The sequence below is a fragment of the Podarcis bocagei genome (genome assembly GCF_964188305.1).
Source record: "Podarcis bocagei genome assembly, chromosome: 6".
Classification (NCBI taxonomy): domain Eukaryota; kingdom Metazoa; phylum Chordata; class Lepidosauria; order Squamata; family Lacertidae; genus Podarcis; species Podarcis bocagei.
In genome coordinates, this window is record NC_138130.1 from 98542799 (window position 1) to 98565640 (window position 22842).

Here is a 22842-nt window from a genome sequence, read left to right on the forward strand (position 1 = left end):
ATCTTTTGCCCTCCACCCCAATAATTGCAAGCAGAGGTTTTGAGTCCCATCTGGAGGGGCTTCCCTCTTTTCATGGGGCTTTCACTCTCGCAGTTAAAGAAGTAGCATTGAAGCAGCTCTCGGTAAGGCAGCAGGAATAGTTTGGGAATTCTCTTACCTGGCCCTCAGGTAGACCAGAGAAGATTTTTCCAAAAAAATAAATCTTATATTTTTATACCACCCTACTTTCAAGAAACAGGACACGGGTGGCGCTGTGGGTTAAACCATAGAGCCTAAGACTTGCCGATCAGAAGGTCGACGGTTCAAATCCCCGCGACAGGGTGAGCTCCCATTGCTCGGTCCCTGCTCCTGCCCACCTAGCAGTTCAAAAGCATGTCAAAGTGCAAGTAGATAAATAGGTACCGCTCCGGCGGGAAGGTAAACGGCGTTTCCATGTGCTGCTCTGGTTCGCCAGAAGCGGTTTAGTCATGCTGGCCACATGACCCAGAAGCTGTACGCTGGCTCCCTCGGCCAGTAAATCGAGATGAGCGCCGCAACCCCAGAGTCGTCCGCGACTGGACCTAATGGTCAGGCGTCGCTTTACCTTTACTTTCAAGAAACGCAAAGGGGTATATGTTGGTTCCCTCCCTCCATTTACTCGCTCAAAATCCCTGTGCTGTAGATTAGGCTCGGATCATTGAATTGTGGCGTTGGAAGGGACCCCGAGGGTCATCAAGTGCGACCCCTCCCTGCAATAGAGGAATCTCGACTAAAGCATCCATGACAGGTGGCCATCCAACCTCTGCTTAAAAACCTTGAATGAGAGGAGAGTCCACCACCTCTTGTGGGAGTCTGTTCCACTGTCCCAACAGCTCTTACTGCCAGAAAGTTCTTCCTGATGTGCAGTCAGAATCTGCTTTCCTGTCCATTGCTTGGAGTCCTACTCTCCAGAGCAGGAGAAAACAAGCTTGCTCCAACCTCCACTCGTCAGCCCTTGAACTATTTGAAGATGGCTATCCTATCTTCTCCCAGTCTCTTCTTTTCCGGGTTAAACACACCCAGCTCCTTCAACCATTCCTCATCAGGCTTGGTGGTCCAGACCCTTGATCATCTTCGTTGCCCTCCCTTAGCGATTGGTCCGAGGTCACCCACTAAATTTCATGGCTGAGTGAAAGTTTGAGTCCTGCTCTTCCCAGCCCTAGGCCTGGTGGTGAAGAATGCTTTTTGACCCAAGATCCACATTGCCTCATTGGCAGCCTTCCAGGGGCCACAGACCCGTTCCTCTCCATCCAAAAGGCATTGGTCTACAGCCCAGGGGTCTGCTCCAGCCAGGAGGAGTACGTAGAGCAGGACTGGTGAGGGGTGTGGCCTCGAGAGAGATCCAAGGGCCAGGTAAGGATGCCTGAAGGTCCACATTCCATCCTCAGACCTATTCTAACAGCTGCACCAATCCGTCTCAATATATGTTTCCTGGGTTTTTGGAAACTTTCAGCATTCGTTTTTAAAAGCTTTTAGACCTATGAATCTTACCTGAGCTGATGAATTTTACTTGATATTCTTAAACTGCATTTATGCCCAAGACTAAAGCACATAGGCATACAAACACAAACGCATATATACAAACACACGAAGAAGATTGCAGAGGCTACGTCACTTGCTGGAATCAATAGAATCTGAAGACCAGAGAGCATTAAAGCAAATCGATGGGACATGAATAATCTAACTCCTTTTTCCTGGCGTTTTTTCCCCTCTGTAGCCAATGCATAGAGGGCCCTCACTCTGTGTGTTGTACAGGAATTGTCACTCGACAAGAAACCAAACCGTTTCTGCCAGGGTGTATCTGCTTACTTGCGTGAACAAAGGTTTCAGAAAGCGATCTCTTGGGTCCCTATACAGGCTGGCAGATAACGAGCGACGTCTTCTACCGCGGGTGTAATAAAACGACAATAAAACGGTACAAATGAAGTCCAAAAGTCACCCTGCTGGCAAGAAAAATGAAGATTTTTTTTTAATTTGTTCAATCATTTTTCGATACAAACATCAGCTGCAAAACACGCATACAACAAAAACCATAATAACAATAATAACACAATTTGACAATTCCGATTTGATTACACTGATATATCTTTGACTATACCTTTTTTAACAATAGTTTCCCACCTCTCTCTCCTCCCCCCACTTCCCCTCACTATCCTTATCGCTTAAATATTCGTTCCAGATTTCTTCATATTTATCCATTCTTCTTTTGCGTTGACATGCAATTCGTTCGTATGTAGCTAATCTGTACATATTATCAATCCGTGTGCTCAATGGAATCCTTTTGCGGCTCTTCCAATTCATCAGAACAAGATATAGCACAGTACATCCATATTTTTTTTTGACCCTGTGAAATCTCCCACGTTTCTGGAATATAATTTAGAATTAAATTCAGTTCCCCTAAATAACAATTTCTTTTTATTACTCTTGCTATAAAGCTTGAAAATGTGTGGCAGATAATAATAATGTTTAATAGTAATAATAATTATAATAATAATGTGTGGCAGAAGCCAGAAACGTGATTCTAGTGACTGAGAGATTCTGTAATAACTCTGTAATAACACCTTCGTTAGCTGAGCTCGAGAGAGTGAGTGATGGCAATGTGATTAATTCAGTTGGTAGAGCATGAGACTTTTAGTCTTAGGACCATAGATTCAAGCCCCACATTGGGTGAAAAATTCCTGGATTCCAGGGGGTTGGACTAGAGGACCCTTAAGTTCCCTTCCAACTCTACAATTCTATGATTCTTATTTATTCAGGCCAGAAAACTGTGGTTTGGGCAGCTTATGTAGACCTGTAATGCAATGTTATTATTCATTCCTCGGCTTGGGGTGACTCTGTCGGCGCACAGTTTCAAGAAAATCATCCCATAGCGCCGACACCGGCAAGACGTAATTGAAATATTTCCTTGCCCTTTCCCTAAAGATCACCAGAGACGGGGAAATGTTTTCCTCCAGTCTAATGCAAGATAAATAGCTGAGCGGTGGTATTAATTAGTCGAGAAAAGTCGAGAAAAGTCCTATCTGGAGTGAGGCATTTAATCACCGCCAGCATCCCTGCTGTTTTCATCATCATCAAACGAGGAGCGCTGTTGACTTCGGTTAAGCAAGGGGGACACCTCTGCCTGCTCCATCTGGCTCCTCCATTCCCCTCTCATTCGGCATTGTGAAACCACCTTGGCTTATCTTAGAATCCATCCAGGCTCTCTGTGCTTGGAGCTCCAGCTGTTGTCGTCTTTCTGGGAAAACAGGTATGGGAGGAAGGTGATTTACCTGGCCTTCTCCAGTGTCATGGACTGGCTGGACGCAGAGATGGAAGGTGAAGAGGGGGCCATGGGGAGGCAGAGATGAGTCAGGCAGGTGAAGAAGCCAGGATGCTTCAATTCAATTCAAATACCTGGCAGCGGCACGGGACGCGGGTGGCGCTGTGGGTAAAACCTCAGTGCCTAGGATTTGCCGATCGTATGGTCAGCGGTTCGAATCCCCGCAGCGGGGTGAGCTCCCGTCTTTCAGTCCCAGCTCCTGCCCACCTAGCAGTTCAAAAGCACCCCTAAGTGCAAGTAGATAAATAGGTACCGCTTTATAGCGGGAAGGTAAACGGCGTTTCCGTGTGCTGCGCTGGTGCTGGCTCACCAGAGCAGCTTTGTCACGCTGGCCACGTGACCCGGAAGTGTCTCCGGACAGCGCTGGCTCCCGGCCTCTTAAGTGAGATGAGTGCACAACCCTAGAGTCGGACACGACTGGCCCATACGGGCAGGGGTACCTTTACCTTTACCTGGCAGCGGCACTTAAAAAAGCAAACATAAACTACAGGTGGGAATTCCCCGAAGGGATTTCCTTTACATTCAAGAAAAAAAGAATCAACATAACATCAGAAAGCCAGGCACGTGACTTTTGGGAGAAAAATAAGAGAAGCTTTGAATCTGGACAGGATTCAAGGCATCTTTTACCCTTAAGAACTACTGATATGCTCATTAGGCCTGGCACCCCTGAGTAGTAGTAGTAGTAATAATAATAATAATAATAATAATAATAATAATAATAATAATAATAATAATTTATACCCCGCCCATCTGGCTGGGCTTCCCCAGCCACTCTGGGCGGCTTCCAAAAAAATATTAAAATACTGTAATACATCAAACATTAAAAGCTTCCCTAAACAGGGCTGCCTTCAGATGACTTCTAAAAGTCTGGTAGTTGTTGTTCTCTTAGACATCTGGTGGGAGGGCATTCCACAGGGAGGGCGCCACCACCGAGAAGGCCCTGGTAGATCTTGTTTTTCCCAATAAAGAGTTAACTTCACTTACTCGGTGTGATTTATTGCAGGCTCGCTCTTGATCCCTATCCGGGTTCTTGCCAGCTGTTTTGGGCGACAGCTCTCATCAGCCAGATTGTCCAAAATATCAGAAGGACACCAGGCCAGGAGAGGGTGTTGTAACCCCTCGCCCCTGGGCGATAGCACCAATCTAAATCTCCTCTCCCAAAGCTGGTTCTAAGCCACAGAAGGGAAAATGTAAGAAGTTATACCTGTGTTTTTCCTGTTTGCAATGTGTATCGGTTTGGGGTGAGGTAGATTTGGCGCCACAGCCTAGGCTGATGATTGCCGCATTGAGCATAAGCTAGCATGTTAAGTTAGCAGCACATCACAGATCAAATACAGGTCAAACTTTTTATTTTGCGCAAGATGTATAGACAAGTAAGTAAAACAATCAGCAGTCTATCCTTTGCATACAGCGGGGGGAAACAATCCAAATGTGTTTTGAAGCATTTCCAGCTTCCCCCCTCCCTATATATACGATCTGCTAATTCAAATTGCTCTGCTCCTCTTGTGAGATGCACACACCCTTCTAAACCCTAATAAATTATTTCCAGATTTCTTGAACAGTTTTCTTGACACGCTCAGTCCTAATATATATGGTTTTCCCCCAGCGTTGTTAATTTGTGGTTTCCCGGGACTTTTCAGTCGGACTTGACTTGTAAGTGCTTCAGTTAATTTTGCATTTCCTCTCTTCCACTTCCTCCCATTTGGTTTCCAGGGCTGTCTTCTTATGACTTCATCTACTCGCTCCCGAGTTTAAGCTGAAACACAAAACGAAAAGGGAATGAGGAACAGAAGTCTGAAAAAGCCTTTGTTGCACTTCCGTGGGGGGCAACTTTGGTTGGGACTGCGGCTTGGGATAAAACCGATAACCTCCCTCCTCCTTCTCTACAGTATGGATCCTGATTATATCCCCATGTGCCTGCTACTTCCAGCTTAAAAAAACAAAACAAAACAATAGAACGATAAGGGATTGGCAAATCTGACAATTTCGGTTTCTCCATGAGTCTTGTTTTTCCAAACTTTTCTACCATGTTGGTCTCCTTTGGGGAGAAAGCCAGGACATAAATTGAATTAACAACAACAACTTGACTGAAGAACTGCATTGGCAAATTAGAAGAAAATATGAGTTTTGAAGGATTGATGCTTTTCAGTTTATGAGTCGTGCAAATTAGGTCTCTTTGCTTGTAGATGCGATCTGAGCCAAATTTCTTCCCCACCCCGTAAACACAGCTTCAAATGACATGTTTAGCATCATATGCAGCTCTGGCACTCAGCTCGTGAATCAGAGAATGTCGCCAGCATCACAGGCTGTTCTGCTCATCCTCAATTTATAACAGGGTCCCTGCTAACGTTTAGTTGACTGCCAGGTTTTTAAAGTAAGCTACTGGACCAGGGTGGGACTTGGGTGGCACTGTGGGTTAAACCACAGAGCCTAGGACTTGCTGATCAGAAGGTCGGTGGTTCGAATCCCCGCAACGGGGTGAGCTCCCGTTGCTCAGTCCCTGCTCCTGCCCACCTAGCAGTTCAAAAGCATGTCAAAGTGCAAGTAGATAAATAGGTACCGCTCCGGCGGGAAGGTAAACGGCGTTTCCATGCGCTGCTCTGGTTCACCAGAAGTGGCTTAGTCATGCTGACCACATGACCCGGAAGCTGTATGCCGGCTCCCTCGGCCAATAAAGCGAGATGAGCACCGAAACCCCAGAGTCAGCCAAGACTGGACCTAATGGTCAGGGGTCCCCTTTACCTTTACTGGACCAGGGGTCGGCAAACTAAGGTCCGCGGGCCGGATCAGGCCCAATTGCCTTCGGGATCCGGCCTACAGACTGTCCGTGGATCGGCGTGGGGATTCTGTTCGCTTGGGCTGCGCCACTTCCCTCCATTCCTACACACACACACACCGCGGTGGTGCCTCCTCCCTCCCTCCTCCTGGTTTCTCCCCGCCCTGCCTTGAGGAGGAAGGGGGCTGTGCTGAGCTGGCTGAGCCTCATTTTAAGCAGCCCCTCTCCAGGGCCAGCCCTTTCGCACCGCTCATCTTCCCTCTCCCGTCACCTTGGTGCTCCTGTGGGACAGAGAGCGGAGCGGAGGAGCTCTCTCTGCCTACCCACGAGAAGCAGCGGTGGTGGTGGCAGCTCCTGTGAAGGTAAGCGCAGTGACTGGGGGGTGGGAAGGAGGACTACTTGCCCCCCCACCTCTTCTTCTAATTCCCCCCCCCCCCCCGGTGCTGCTTCTCCGGCCCACCACAAGGTCTGAGAGACAGTGGACTGGCCCTCGGCTAAACAAATTTACCGGCCCCTGTACTGGACAATAGACTAAAACAGCAGATGCCTTTCATAAGGTTGGAGACAATGCAACCCGTGGATCTAAAATAGTACATTTCCGAGCACAATTCAAAGTGTTGGGGCTGACCTTTCAATTCCTAAACGACCTTGGTCCTGTATACCTGAAGGAGCGTCTCGACCCCCATCATCCAGCCTGGATACTAAGGTCCAGCACCGAGGGCCTTCTGGCGGTTCCCTCACTGCGAGATGTGAGGTTACAGGGAACCAGGCAGAGGGCCTTCTCAGTAGTGGCACCCGCCCTGTGGAACACCCTCCCACCAGATGTCAAGGAAATAAACAACTATTTTACTTTTAAAAGACAACTGAAGGCGGTCCTGTTTAGTTTAGTTTAGTTTAATGTCTGACACTGTATTGTTTTTAATGTTCAGTTGGAAGCCGCCCAGAGTGACTGGGGAAACCCAGCCAGATGAGTGGGGTATAAATAATAAATTATTATTATTATTATTATTATTATTATTATTATTATTATTATTATTATTATTATTATTATTTTAACAGAACAGTAACAAGATTAGCCCATGAGCAATTAGCATTTGGAAAAGGATTCTCGTGGGAATGACATAAAGTTTAGACAAAGTTAGACAAGGCTAGGCAGAATGAGATGCAGAGCTTTGCCTTAATGTTCTCTTCCTTTCCCTGCTCTGCCCTTCAAAGAATTGATTGCAGTTAAAATAACCGAGATATATAATGCTTTGAGGTCAGGGTGATCTGACTTGGCCCTTTGCCCAGACCCCTTCTTTGCTGCTGCTGCTGCTGCTCCTTTTCATTTCTCCATCGCGGGTGCTGGTTCTCTGTTGTTCTCATGTGACTTTTGCTTCTTTGGGAAAGGATTCATATTTCCATCTCCCTCCCTCTCCCTCCCTCTCTCTTAAATGACTATTACAAGATGGGGGGCAGGGATGGAATTTGATCCAGGTCTCATTTAAAGTCGGAATTTATTTTCCAGTACTGCATGCAGACTGCAACACGGGCACCTTTCAAAATTCACGCATACCTGAATTTTGCAATGCGGTTCTCAAGCCAAGTAGCATCTTCAAAAATGCATATATATTTGGGTGCCTAAAGATTCCTATATTAGAGAATGTAGCTAATAATAATAATAATAATAGATTTTATTTGTATCCCGCCCTTGTGGAAGGAGGAATGTTCAGGTATATAGTAGTGTAAGGTAAAGTTAAAGGGACCCCTGACCATTAGGTCCAGTCGTGGCCGACTCTGGGATTGCGGCGCTCATCTCGCTTTATTGGCCAAGGGAGCCGGCGTACAGCTTCCAGGTCATGTGGCCAGCATGACTAAGCCGCTTCTGGTGAACCAGAGCAGCGCACGGAAACGCCGTTTACCTTCCTGCTGGAGCGGTACCTGTTTATCTACTTGCACTTTGAAGTGCTTTTCAACTGCTAAGTTGGCAGGAGCAGGGACCGAGCAACAGGAACTCACCCCGTCACAGGGATTCGAACCGCCGACCTTCTGATCGGCAAGTCCTAGGCTCTGTAGTTTAACCCACAGCGCCACCCGCATCCCTCCATATAGAAGTGTACATACAGTTAATTTCAATAGGTTATTATTGAAAATTATTGAATATGTATATTATTGAATTTTGTATACCCAATGTATCAGCCGCCTGGAGGATTTCACTGTATGTGTTTTGGTGGTTGGTAAAAAATTATAGCCATAGAGAATAATAATTTTTTTAAAAAAAATGAAAAAAAAAATTGTACGCCGGGCTGAGGGCGGCTAACATCATAAAACTAACACAGTATACAAAGAATATAAGAACAGGCAATCAGTTAATTAAAATAGATCTTAAAATTAGTTCAGAGCAAATTAAAATCTGGACAGATGGCAGACCACTGGTAAAATTGAGAGAGGTAAATACTTTGCAAAAATGTGTCTGTCGGGGGAAATGAAATGTAGGCGTGCATCTAGAATGAGCAACCCACACTATAAAACGGTGATGAATTTCCATTAAAAAATCTTTTTCTTTTTGGTGGAGAATTGAAATTAAGATGGGGGGGGGGGAATGAGAAATTGAGAGAAATCGAAATTGGCAAAGTCACCCATTCTGACTTTGGGGCATAACATTGCATAAATCTTGGCTGGTCTTTTTTCCACTCCTCTCTTAGGAAGTTCTTGCATGCTCCGAAAGGAGAAATCAGAGGATGCTGCCAAGAACTGGTCATTTCTGCATCCGTATTCCAAGGAATCCTGGGGTTCTTTGGAGATCCTAAGAGGTTCCTTGGTGCTTTATTATAAGCTCCCCACCTCATTCAACTGCATAAGCAATTCTGCGCTATTAGAGTTCTGGCAGCCACTGTCGCGTACTGAAAAAGGGTTTGATCTTCCTTTTTCAGTACGCAACAGTGGCTGCCGGAACTCTAATAGCGCAGAATTGGAAGACACCAAAAATCCCAACTATAAATGAGTGGCAATCCAAACTATTTGATTATTTAGAACTAGCAAAAATGACACAGAAAATAAGAAGTCAAAAAGACACAAAGTTTAATAAAGATTGGAATGAATTTATGGCATACATGGAAACAGAGGTAAAAAATCTAAAAATTACAGTAGGTGCGATATAACACTTGTGATGTAAAGAATTGTCTGAGGAGAAGAAACTGCAGATAGAAAAACCTTATAACACATTCCGAAACCGAGATGAAGAGAAGTCAGTCAGTGTTGTGTGTTTTGTAGTTAATGTAGTTAATCTGTTGTTGTCCTATGTTAAGAGATTTTTTTTTCTTTTCTTTCCTTCTCCTCATCTGTTCTTTTTATTATTATTTTATTATTATTTTTCTTTTTTAATGTTTTGTTACAAAATGAATTAAAACCAATAAAAAAAAACCAACTGCATAAGCAATTGGTGCGACTCCCCCTCCAGTCTGCTAGCACCCCCTATATGCACACCCCTAATCTTTTTCTAAGTGGAAGAAAGAAGGCAAACAGGAAATAGGGAAAGGAAATGAGGATGGTAACAGAAAAAGAAAACAATGAATAGCAGGGCTGTTTGTTGATCTTGTTTCAGCAGACTTAACAGGGCTACTGAAAAATGGCTGCAACAGAGGCTGGGGGTGAGAGGAAGGAAGAAGGGAAATTGCACAGAGAGAAAAGAAAAGGAAAAGATAGGAAGGAAGGAAACGAGAGATAAAGAAAGGAGAGAAAATGGAGGTGCCGTCAAGAATATTTGAGAGTAAGGGAAGGCTCTGCTCTAATCTTTTGTGTAAGGTTATGAAGGCAGAAAGGAAAAGTTGTTGTTGTTTAGTCGTTTAGTCGTGTCCGCCTCTTTGTGACCCCCTGGACCAGAGCACGCCAGGCACTCCTGTCTTCCACTGCCTCCCGCAGTTTGGTCAAACTCATGCTGGTAGCTTGGAGAACACTGTCCAACCATCTCGTCCTCTGTCGTCCCCTTCTCCTTGTGCCCTTCATCTTTCCCAACATCACGGTCTTTTCCAGGGAGTCTTCTCTTCTCCTGAGGTGGCCAAAGTATTGGAGCCTCAGCTTCACAATCTGTCCTTCCAGTGAGCACTCAGGGCTGATTTCCTTAAGAATGGATCGGTTTGATCTTCTTGCAGTCCATGGGACTCTCAAGAGACTCCTCCAACACCATAATTCAAAAGCATCCATTCTTCAGTGATCAGCCTTCTTTATGGTCCAGCTCTCACTTCTATACATCAGCCTTCTTTATTTTAGCAGTGTTATGGCTTTTTGTTTCTGTTGGTCCCAGTTGGTTTGTTATCATTATACTGGTTTCCAGTTTTTGTCCTTCCAGTGAGCACTCAGGACCGATTTCCTTAAGAATGGATAGGTGGTACCCACATTCTGTGAGCAAATCACACACGCAAAGCTATTGGAAGCGCAGCTAAACTGAGGAGAGATCATTGCTCTTCTCCAGCGACTTCGCATTGCAGGGCGAGTGTTGGCTTCCTGGCATGGATACGGTAGCAGAAGCTGGGGGAAGGATGTCTTGTTTCCCCCATACAACAGGCTCTCCCCACCTGACACCCCCCAGATGTCTTGGACTGCGACTCTCAGCCCCTGCCAGCACAGCCGCCCAGAGGGCACCGGGTTGGGGAAGCCCGCCTTGCAGCTAAAGAGATAAACTGCGCTGTCATCTCCAGGAAACAAAACATTTGTACCTTAAGCGCAGGCTGACTACATTCGCAAGGTGTCTCCAGGCAGTTGCTCATGTTGACATGATTAAAATAGTGGAAAATATTTGCAGCGAGTCAGAGGCAAAACAACTTTGGAACAAATGGCCTGCTGATAACATGTGTGCACACACAGCATGCAGATTAAATGTCAAGTGGATTTGGTGACTCAGGTCTCTGTGCCCTTCAGGTTCTCCTTATAAGCTGGGCTGCTTTAGATTGCTGCTGCTTACGCCCGTTCTCTTTCCTTGCCTCGCCAAAACTCTCATTTTTCTGGGCCCATTCACACAATACGGTTTCTTTGTGAAGCTTAAGAACATGAGGATAGGATGGGAGCTGTAGTCCCAAAACATCTGGAGGGCCGAGTTGGGGGTGCCTGGGCTAGGTGACCCTCAGAGTCTCCTCCAACTCCACAATTCTGTGATGCTGTGAATGCTTCCCCACATCATAACTCCTTGCGCATAGAAATCTAGCATACATATATCAAGGGGAAAGGATCCTGGCCCAGGTTACTGCTGGGCACAATTGCTTTATACAGTGGTACCTCTGGTTGCGAACGAGATCTGTTCCAGAGCCCCGTTCGCAACATGAGCAGAACGCAACGCGCGGGTCGCGATTCAGCGCTTCTGTGCATGATACGATTTTGCGCATCTGCGCATGCGGCGAAACCCGGAAGTAACTCTTTCCGGTACTTCCGCAGGACGTATCCTGAAAGAACATAACATGAAGCAGACGTAACAAGAGGTATGACTGTAAAATGCAGGTAGCGTTTGTTTTTAAAAGAAAATGGCATTCCGACATTCCTCCCCTCGTCTCTGCAGTCTGTCACAGTGAAGTCCCGAAGGAGCTGCTTCTGTCGATTGTGTGGCTTGGCTCCTTGTGAGGACCGTAAATTTTATTAAATAAGGCAGGGGTGCTTTTTCAGCCAAGCCTATCTTCACCCAAACAGCCCTTTCTTATGCAAATTCTGCCCTTATCTTCGAGAAGGAATGCCACTGGTAGGGACAATTGTCATGCATGGTGAAGAGAAACAGCTTTAGCTGGGCGTATCAGGACCCGAGAACGGAGCAAACATGGGGGGGGGGTGCTTTTCACGCTTTGCAGTACCAGCATTTCCAGTTCGCTCTGAAAATAATACATTTGGCTCCCATCGCAGGACCAAGGCATCATTCGCCAGACCCGTGTCACGTTTTTAAATTGCAAATTTCTGAAAGGCATCTTGCAAGGCGTGCTGGGTTATTGTGCTAAAGGAAGCGGCGGAAAGGTGGCTTGCTTTGCATTTAAAAGGTGCAGGCCCAGTGCTTCTTAAGTGCACAATTAGGATCTCAGAGGGGAGCAGAGGAACGGGTTTTTTAAGCAGGAGGCAAGGTTCATTGGTAGGGACGCAGGTGGCGCTGTGGGTTAAATCACAGAGCCTAGGACTTGCCGATCAGAAGATCGGCGGTTCGAATCCCCGCGACGGGGTGAGCTCCCGTTGCTCGGTCCCTGCTCCTGCCAACCTAGCAGTTCGAAAGCACGTCAAAGCTCAAGTAGATAAATAGGTACCGCTCCGGCGGGGAGGTAAACGCCGTTTCCGTGCGCTGCTCTGGTTCGCCAGAAGCGGCTTAGTCATGCTGGCCACATGACCCGGAAGCTGTACGCCACAGAGTGGGGACCGCCTTCCGCGATGCCGGCTGGCTTCCCATGGGCTGCAGGAAGCTCCTGCAGCCAATGGGAAGCTGCGCCCGCCTCCTCCATGTTGGGAGGAGTGCCAGAAATAGCGTTTGCGCATGCATGTGTGTGTGTGCGCGCACGCACGTGCACTCCGGCCCACTGCGGCATCTGCGGGACTGTGAACTGGCCCAAGCCACAAAAACTTTGCTGACCCCCGTCCTCACCAGATCCTTCACCATATACCCTGCTGTCTTGGGAGACCACTGTGGAGTGCACCTTAGGAAGTGAAGTGAAGTGACCGATGCAGGAGAGACATGTTTTGTTGCAGCTGGGGCAGATGACGGTGTCTGTGCTGCTGCAGATTCACCGTGGTGGTCATTCCTCCTCTGGTCACTGCTGTGGATGCACAACCTGACTGTCTTGTCTCCAGGCAGCGCGGTCATCTGCAGGGAATTCCTGCCTGGCGGACTTGATGTTGCCTGCCTTCACATCACATTTGCAGACATTGTGGAGGGCTCATTTTTTTAATGATGGCTGTTTTAAACCTTCAAGGCCCCCTCTCTGAGCTTCCTTGCACCCAGAGACGGTGGAACAAAACACGACCGTGCCTCGGGCCTGTGTAACAGATAGAATTTCTTTCTCACATTAGAGTGGTTTGAGTACTGATCGCAGATAATCTCCAGCCTTGATTTACTCGGTGTCAGGAGAATCTCTTAATTCTCTGGCAGATCCTTTTCTTCCTCCCCTTTTAAGAGCCTGCTGGGGAAAGGAACGCTTCGCAGTGTCAGTCTTAACAGAAATAGAAGAAAACCATTGTGCAGCAATAACATTTTCTTCATTCTCTTTGCTAGATTTCTGTGCGTGTGTTCTGCATCCACAGGAAGTTCAAGTAAATGTGGAATAAAACAAACTTCCAGGGCTTCACAGAACCCAACATTTCCTGTTGGAACTACTCTTGCATTTTTTTTAAGGAAGAAAATAGCAACCTCCCAATATACCCCCCCCCAACACACACACACACACGCCGAAAAACACAAAATAGGGACAACGTTTTACCAGGAAGAGGTGCCGAAAATAGGGACGGAACCTGGTAAACAGATGGAACTACATCGCACAATTTTTATTTTCAGCATACGCCGTTCATTGGTTTTATTGTTCACGTTTGCAACTTGCTTTCAAAACCAGCACCAGCCACACTCGGGCATCTGTTGGGACCCACCAGACGCAATGCCAAGCCTCACACCATCATCCCTGCCACCTTTAGGCTGCTTTCGCTCCCCCCCCCCGCCCCTTAGACTCCCAGATGCCATGCACTCTCCATGGGGCTACCTTTGAAGGGGACCCGGAAACTGCAACTAGCCCCAGAATGTGGCAGCTAGACTGGTGACTGGGAGCGGCCACCAAGACCACATAACACCGGTCTTGAGAGATCTGCATTGGCTCCCAGTACGTTTCCGAGCACAATTCAAAGTGTTGGTGCTAACCTTGAAAGCCCTAAAAGGCCTCGGCCCAGGAGACCTGAAGGAGCGTCTCCACCCCCATCGTTCAGCCCAGACACTGAGGTCCAGCGCCGAGGGCCTTCTGGCGGTTCCCTCACTGCAAGAAGTGAGGTTACAGGGAACCAGACAGAGGGCCTTCTCGGTAGTGGCGCCTGCCCTGTGGAACGCCCTCCCTTCAGATGTGAAGGAAATAAGCAGCTATCTTATTTTTAAAAGACATCTGAAGGCAGTCCTGTTTAGGGAAGTTTTTAATATTTATGCTGTATTGTTTTTAACACTCGACTGGGAGCCGCCCAGAATGGCTGGGGAAACTTGGCCAGATGGGCGGGGTAATAATAATAATAATAATAATAATAATAATAATAATAATAATAATAAATTATTATTATTATTATGGGCACTTGGTTGTCTCCTCTCGCCAGAGAGAGAGAGAGCGTCTCACCCAGTGATGGTATATGCTGCTTCTGGATGGGACATCGATGGTGAGCATTGTTTTTTGGGGAGACTTCAGATGGCAGCTGCCTGGCACCGGTCAGAACTGAGCAACTTTTATTTTGCTGTGTTGGCAACACCGAAGTGACCGCCCTGGGGCGCAAGCCTGGGCAGCGTGTCTGGAGGTCCTGGGCTGTCCAGATGACAAGACACATACACACCCTTTGGCCTCGTTGATGTGGTCAAAGGAAAGCACAGCAAGATGTTTGGCACCAGTTTGGCTGCAGGTGGAAGGAGGCGTACAAGGCACCACCCAACCGCCTTAGGGACTCGGCGCTGGATTTGTGTAGGGTTAACTCCTTAGCTTTATATTCTCCCAAATATATCCTGCAAGGAAGAGGGTATGGATTGTTCCATTCCTGAAGCCCCCCTCACAAATGAGTATAGCTTGAAGTTTTTATCATGTTTTTAGATGTGCTGTAAGCTGCCCAGAGGGTCTGGGAAAACCCAGCCAGATGGGCGGGGTATAAATAATAAAAGTATTATTATTATTATTAATAATTAGCCACAAGACAGCAGAGGTTTAGGCTCAGAGTTTTTCTTCTCCTAGCTGCCAATAGTATTCATTACAAATAATAATAAGATGTAAAACCCATATAGTCATACCTCATGTTACATGCGCTTCATGTTACGTTCTTTCAGGTTACGTCCTGCGGCAACCCGGAAGTACTGGAAAGGGTTACTTCCAGGTTTCACCGCTCGTGCATGCGCAGACGCGCAAAATGGTGTCATGCGCAGAAGCGGCAAATCGCAACCCACACGTGCGCAGACACAACGCTGCAGGTTGCGCTCTTTTTATGTTTCAAACGGGCCTCTGGAACGGATCCCGTTCGCAACCAGAGGTACCACTGTATAGTTCAGGAGGAATTTAAAATATTCTTGTTTACCCAAGCATTTGATGTCTGGTAGATATCGACAGTGGCACCTCTGAAATTTAGTAACTGGGGGTATCTTATTTTTTAGATGGCTCTAAATGTTTTTAAATGGTGTTAATCGCTCGCAAATAAGTTTTGTTTCAAGTTTTCTCCTTTGGGCTCCCTCGGGAAGAAGGGCAGGATGCAAATTTAATAAATCATAAAGTGGATGTAGAAGGGAGGGATATTGATTTGTTTTGCCTTTGTCTTTGTTTTATTACGCATTTTGTGTTTTCATTTCGCATTTTTACGTTGCAAACCACCCTCTGATCTTCGGATGCAGGTCATCAAACAAATTCAATAGAGAACAATACAGTGGTACCTCGGGTTACATACGCTTCAAGTTACATACGCTTCAGGTTACAGACTCCGCTAACCCAGAAATAGTACCTCGGGTTAAGAACTTTGCTTCAGGATGAGAACAGAAATCGTGCTCCGGTGGTGCGGTGGCAGCAGGAGGCCCTATTAGCTAAAGTGGTGCTTCAGGTTAAGAACAGTTTCAGGTTAAGAACGGACCTCCGGAACGAATTAAGTACTTAACCCGAGGTACCACTGTATGAGGAGAAATAAGCAGAAACGTTGGTCTTTCTTAATCCAGGCCTGCACAGGGGGGAAATACTCATTGAGAACCCCCAATGGAACGAATTAAGTACTTAACCCGAGGTATCACTGTATTAAAATAATAAACAAGCAAACAAAACATTTCACCTGTTTGCAAGTATTCCCCACGAGCCCCAGATCCTTCTCGCTCTCCAACAGCAACCAAAAGTAAAGCACATCCGCTGAATTTTCCGCCCCAGAGGACAAACGTTCCATCTCCTGACTTATTTCCCCTCCTTTTGCTTCTCTCTGCGCCACAGCAAGTTCAAATGCAAGCAGCTCGCAGCTTCCTTGCCCCTTCCCCTTGCCTCTATTGACGGGGTTTTGTCTCCCGAAACGGTGGTGAGTGAGTTCTGAACCCGCTGCAATCGCTAATAGCACTTAGTGGCCGGGTCACTGTGGGGAGAAAAGCGAGGATACATTTTTGAAAATCAATGCCAGTGTCAATGGAATGGGCTCCCTTGGGGTGAGAAGCCTGCTTTTACTAGAGATTATGGAGTGTGGGTCTGTTTTGAGTGATGCCCGCTCATGTCTCTAGAATAGCGTGCGGCTGTTGAGTAATGGACCTATTTCTCCCACCTAAAATCTGCACTTTAAAAAAAAATACTGCATTAGAGGCCCCTGCAATGAACCTTCGCCCCGATTCATTCGTCTTCCTCTCCAGCAACCCACCCAAAAAATATATATTTCTCTCTGTTCCCCCTCCCCCTTAGCTTGTTTAAACAGCATGCATCTTTTTATCTATTTTTGTTCAACGTTTTTAATCAGTAAATGATCACCAGTTCACTGATGACTTGGAGCATAAAAGTAGTTCCCCATTAACAATAAAAATTACTGCGTAGGGTGCCGCGCGCTCGTTAAATACTTTGGGGGTGGGAGACTGATGTATTGGCATAATTTTGGTAAAACCGGATCAAAGCATTCCTCTTTTTTGTAATTTCCAATTTCCTTAACAAAGGAAAGAAAAATAATATTTAAGGTCGTTCCGCTGTCGTCTATCAAGGCATGTTGTTGTTGTTTAGTCGTTTAGTCGTGTCCGACTCTTTGTGACCCCATGGACCAGAGCACGCCAGGCATACCCAAACCAAATTACCAGCGGGTTCACGGGGACTATACAGTGGTGCCTCGCAAGACGAAAAGAATCCGTTCTGTGATTCTCTTCGTCTAGCGGTTTTTTTCGTCTTGCGAAGCAAGCCCATTGAAGGATTAGCGGATTAGCGCTATTAGCGGCTTTTAGCGGCTTATCTGCTGATCGGATCAGCTGATAAGCGGCTTAGCGGCTTAGAAAAAGGGGGGAGGGGGAAAAAACCAGCAGGAACTCGCAAGACATTGTCGTCTTGCGAAGCAAGCCCATGGGAAATTCGTTTTGTGAAGCACCTCCAAAACGGAAAACCTTCGTCTAGCGAGTTTTCCGTCTTGCGAGGCATTCGTCTTGCGGGGCACTACTGTATATCCTATCATGCTTCCAGCTACTATTATTTCTTCGATCCAAAAGGGCTATATTTTAGGGTATGTCCAAAAATTATGTGTGTATCATGGACGTAGCCAGGATTTATGGTGGCGATGACTGCACAGGCTTTATTGGGGGGGCAGAACCGAGCTATCTGCAACACGATTAGTCAGTTAAGTATTTTTATTTATTTACTTGATTTAGGGAGGCATCAGCCCCTGCCCCCTCAATTTGGCGACGTCCCTGGTGTGTACCTCTTTTTATTTGTATGTTTCAGGGTTCCCCCCTCCCCAGACCAGTTGAATGAAAAAAACTAGTTTGGCAGCCATACATTTAAAAGCCAGCTCTTGGCATTCTGTCACTTCCTTCCGTGACCAAGAAGCAAAACCCCAGGAGCTGATTTGATTAATTCCCTTCCTCCTGCCTCCTTACAAATTTCTCTTCCCTTTCTGAAACTCGTGTGCAGCAGCTGTGAAAATGGAGGATGCAGGCAGAATCCGAGACCAGGGAGAAGAGTTGGTGGAAGAAGATTGGAAAAAGTTTAAAGACTATTTACAGAAATATTGTAAAATTAATGAATGTTAGAATGATGTTGGATAGAAACTAAGTGGTATATAGCTGTAATGTTATAAGGGAATATGAGAAAATGGACGATTAATAGGTAAAAATCCAATGTTACAATATTTTAAGATTGAAGACCAGGATAAACAAAGAGGGGAGGGATTTGCTGAACTAACTATCTGAACAGGAATACAGAAAAGGGAGGCGTGAGGAGGTCCGGGAAATAAGTAAATGAAAGATAAGTCATTGAAAGAGCGAATTGTTTTTAACTATTTTTATTTTGTATTTTTCTTTTTTCTTTTTAATTTTGTAATATTTTGAAAATTTCAATAAATATCTTTTAAAAAAGAAAAAAAATGGAGGATGCAGCACGAGGGATTGAATATAAAAGGTAAAGCTAAAGGGATCCCTGACCCGGACGACTCTGGGGTTGCGGCGCTCATCTCGCTTATTGGCCGAGGGAGCTGGCGTACAGCTTCCAGGTCATGTGGCCAGCATGACTAAGCCGCTTCTAGAGAACCAGAGCAGCGCACGGAAACACCGTTTACCTTCCCGCTGGAGCGGTACCTATTTATCTACTTGCACTTTGACGTGCTTTCGAACTGCTAGGTTGGCAGGCGCAGGGACCGAGCAACGGGAGCTCACCCCGTCACGGGGATTCAAACCGCCGACCTTCTGATTGGCAAGTCCTAGGCTCTGTGGTTTAACCCACAGCGCCACCTGTGTCCCTGGGATTGAATATAAAACTGCCCAAATCATAAGGGCACTAACCTGGTGCTCTCCAAATGTTTTGGACTTCAATTTCCATCAGCCCTAGCCAGACCCTCTCAGATTATTACTGCCCTTCATCCGAAGATCTCTCGGTGTTTCACAACATAACAATACAAAATGAGGACACAAAATGCATAACGACAAGCCAATAACCCCAGCTCCTAAAAGCACATTTAAAAGGCCTTGGAACTTAAAGGTATGTAATGGAGGAACCAGGCGAGCCTTCCTGGGGAGATCATTCCACAAACGTGGAGCCACCACCAAAAAGGCCCCGTTCTCATGTTGCCACCCTCTGGACCTCACCTGGAGGAGGCCCACAAAGAAGGACCTCAGATGATGATCTCAGGGTAATATTAATAGCATAATTAGGCAAATGTGACGACTTAAATTCCGATAGCGTGCTGTGCTGCCAGGTAGCTCTCCTCTGCCCAAAGAATGGAATTTGAACATTGTGCCTTTAATCTATCCCTGTACTGAGTGAGGCAAATAACTTTTCTCCTTAATATCATAATGACACCATTAAATGTTCAATATTGATCAGTGGTGCACACAGGCACCAACCAATCAGTGAGAACCACGTAGTCATGTTATTTTATTCTCTCTAAAATAGGAATTTGTGGTACGGCTAAAAGAAAACCCTGCAGACATGCCTATTTTTATCACTTGACAATGTATAGGAGACTGATGACTCACCTTGTTTAGGCAGAGGAGATGAGGAGCTTGTCGTCATCCTTAGGTTATTAGGCTCCCCATCAGCCTCTTGCCAACATGGCCATTGGTAGCTAGGGATGGTGGGAACTGGAATCTAGATGCATGACTCAGTTGGATAGCTCAGTTGGCTAGAACATGGTGCTGATAACGCCAAGGTTGCAGGTTTAATCCCCGTATGGCACAGCTGCATATTCCTGCACTGCAGGGGGTTTAACTAGATGATCTTCATGGCCCCTTGCAACTCTATGATTCTATTGTTCTACATCTGAAGAGCCACTCGTTCTCTGTCCCTGATTGCATATTTAATGCACATTGCTTCTTCCAAAGAATCATGGGAACTGCGGTTTGTTGGTTGGTTGGTTGGTTGGTTGGTTGGATGTTGGGCATTACAGTGGTGCCTCGCAAGACGAAAAGAATCCGTTCTGTGATTCTCTTCGTCTAGCGGTTTTTTCGTCTTGCGAAACAAGCCCATTGACGGATTAGCAGATTAGCGCTATTAGCAGCTTTTAGCGGTTTATCGGCTTATCGGATCAGCTGATAAGCGGCTTAGCGGCTTAGAAAAAGGGGGGGAAGGGGAAAAACCCCGCAGGAACTCGCAAGACATTTTCGTCTTGCGAAGCAAGCCCATAGGAGATTCGTTTTGCGAAGCACCTCCAAAACGGAAAACTCTTTCGTCTAGCGAGTTTTCCGTCTTGCGAAGCATTCATCTTGCGGGGCACCACTGTATAGCTCTGTTAAGTTCTATCTGACTTTAGAAGACATCTGAAGGCAGTTTAGGGAAGCTTTTAATATTTGATGAATTATTGTACAGTGGTACCTCGGGTTAAGAACTTAATTCATTCCAGAGGTCTGTTCTTAACTTGAAACTGTTCTTAACCTGAAGTACCACTTTAGCTAATGCGGCCTCCCGTTGCCACCGCGCTGCTGGCACGCGATTTCTGTTCTCATCCTGAAGCAAAGTTCTTAACCCAAGGTACTATTTCTGGGTTAGCAGAGTCTGTAACCTGAAGCGCCTGTAACCCGAGGTACCACTGTCCAGTCATACCTCGGGTTACAGATGCTTCAGGTTGCATTTTTTCGAGTTATGGACCCGCCAAAACCCGGAAGTACTGGAACGGGTTACTTCTGGGTTTCGGCGGTCGTGCATGCGCAGAAGCGCTAAGTCACGCTTTGCGCATGCACAGAAGCGCCGAATCGCAACTCGCACGTGCTCAGATGCGGCGTTGCGGGTTGCAAATGTGCCTCCTGCACAGATCACATTCGTAACCCGAGCATCCACTGTATTTTAATATTTTGCTGGAATCCACCCAGAGTGGCTGGGGAAACCCAGCCAGATAGACAGAGTATAAATTATTATTGTTGTTGTTATTGTTATTATCCTTATTGCTGTTGTTGTTGTTGTTATTTTAAGGGTGACAATATCTCCCTCAATTCTTCCTGTGCAGATTCTCTAAGAAACATTCCTTCTGTCATTCACGGGCCACGTTCCTCCCCGGCTGAGCTGAGTGGCTCCAGCCAGCGGCTCCTGCGAGAACGGAAGTCATCCGCTCCTTCGCACTCCAGCCAGCCCACCCTTTTCACCTTCGATTCACCCGCCAACCATATCCGGACCACGCTTTCCACCAGTGCCCCTCAAGACTATCTCTTCCTGCACCAGTGTATGAGCAGGAAATCGGAGAACACCAGGTATGACCGGAATCTCTTGGCTAAGGATTGGTGATGGGTAGGGGGAGAGATTCGATTCGGTTCACATCAAGTATGAATCTCCCTAATTCTCACTTTTTGAAATGGTACGCAAACGGAAACGCAAAGGTCCTTTGAAATTCACACTTCTGCGAATTTTGCAGTGAAGCTTTCTAGCCAACCACCATTTGCAAAAATTCATCTGCCACATTAAAGAGTGCATAGAACTGTATATCATAGCGGAGTTAAGGTACAAGAATGCTTCAGCATTGGGAGAAATACTAGGCAAGAATATGTGTTTACTGGGCAAAATTGCATATAAAAATGTCTATTATTAGGAGTAAAAAGGTAAAGGTACCCCTGAACATGAAGGGACGCAGGTCCCTTAATATTTTTATACCACCCTGCTTTCAAGAAACGGGGCATGGGTGGCGCTGTGGGTTAAACCACAGAGCCTAGGACTTGCCAATCAGAAGGTCGCGGTTTGAATCCCCGCGACGGGGTGAGCTTCCGTTGCTCGGTCCCTGCGCCTGCCAACCTAGCAGTTCGAAAGCACGTCAAAGTGCAAGTAGATAAATAGGTACCGCTCCGGCGGGAAGGTAAACGGCATTTCCGTGCGCTGCTCTGGTTCTCCAGAAGCGGCTTAGTCATGCTGGCCACATGACCCGGAAGCTGTACGCCGGCTCCCTCGGCCTATAAAGCAAGATGAGCGCCGCAACCCCAGAGTCGGCCGCAACTGGACCTAATGGTCAGGGGTCCCTTTACTTTTACCCCTGAACATTAGGTCCAGTCATGGACGACTCTGGGGTTGTGGCGCTCATCTTGCTTTACTGGCTGAGGGAGCCAGCGTTTGTCTGCAGACAGTTTCTAGGTTATGTGGCCAGCATGACTAAACCGCTTCTGGTGAACCAGAGCAGCGCACGGAAATGCCGTTTACCTTCCCGCCGGAGCGGTACTTATTTATCTACTTGCACTTGATGTGCTTTCAAACTGCTAGGTGGGCAGCAGCAGGGACCGAACAATGGGAGCTCACTCTGTTGCGGGGATTCGAACCGCCGACCTTTTGATCAACAAGCCCTAGGCTCTGTGGTTTAGGAGAAATTCACACTAAAATTGCTGGTGAATTTTCAGGAGGACTTTAAAACAATAATAATTGCAAACTGAGGTGGAAATGTTAGGTGCTGAACTTCAGACTGGAAAAACGAGAAGCCAAAACTGACAGATTCACTCATTGCATATTCTTTGTTGCCTACAAGCTCAGCACCTGAGAGCCATTGTTGATTTTTAATAACGTCACGCTCTGCCCTTCCAATGAATTTGCAATGCTCAGGATGGCTTGGGGCAATTAAGCACAATGGGTAGTGCCCAGAGTTCTTCCTACTTGGAGGACACCGCTTGAAATGAACAGCCATTACTATCTTAGGTCCATTAGTTTCAATGGTACTACTCAGAGTAGGGCAAACATTGGCTACAATCCAGTAAAATCAAGCAGCAATAGTAACACTATGCTCCACTTATGGTATTCCTCACCAGGCATTGTGCCTCGTTGCCTCATCCATGCAGTTAAAAATCAGGAAATAAACCGTTCTTCAAAAACCACTGTTCTGTAAAACTTTGGGCACAGCCATTTAGCCTTAGTGGCAAGAGATCAGAGTAGACTGAAGCTCAAACGACAAGAAGCAGCTGCTG

General features: G+C 46.4%; 1 protein-coding gene across 1 annotated transcript in view; it reads left to right on the plus strand.

The window, feature by feature from the left end:
* Positions 1–22842, plus strand: part of GAB2 (GRB2 associated binding protein 2) — a 148110-nt gene that overhangs the window by 109431 nt on the left and 15837 nt on the right. Inside the window, exon 3 of the mRNA XM_081197367.1 lies at positions 20916–21156. Within this exon, the coding sequence (XP_081053493.1) occupies positions 20916–21156 (241 nt within the window). The remainder of the gene's footprint in view (positions 1–20915; positions 21157–22842) is intronic.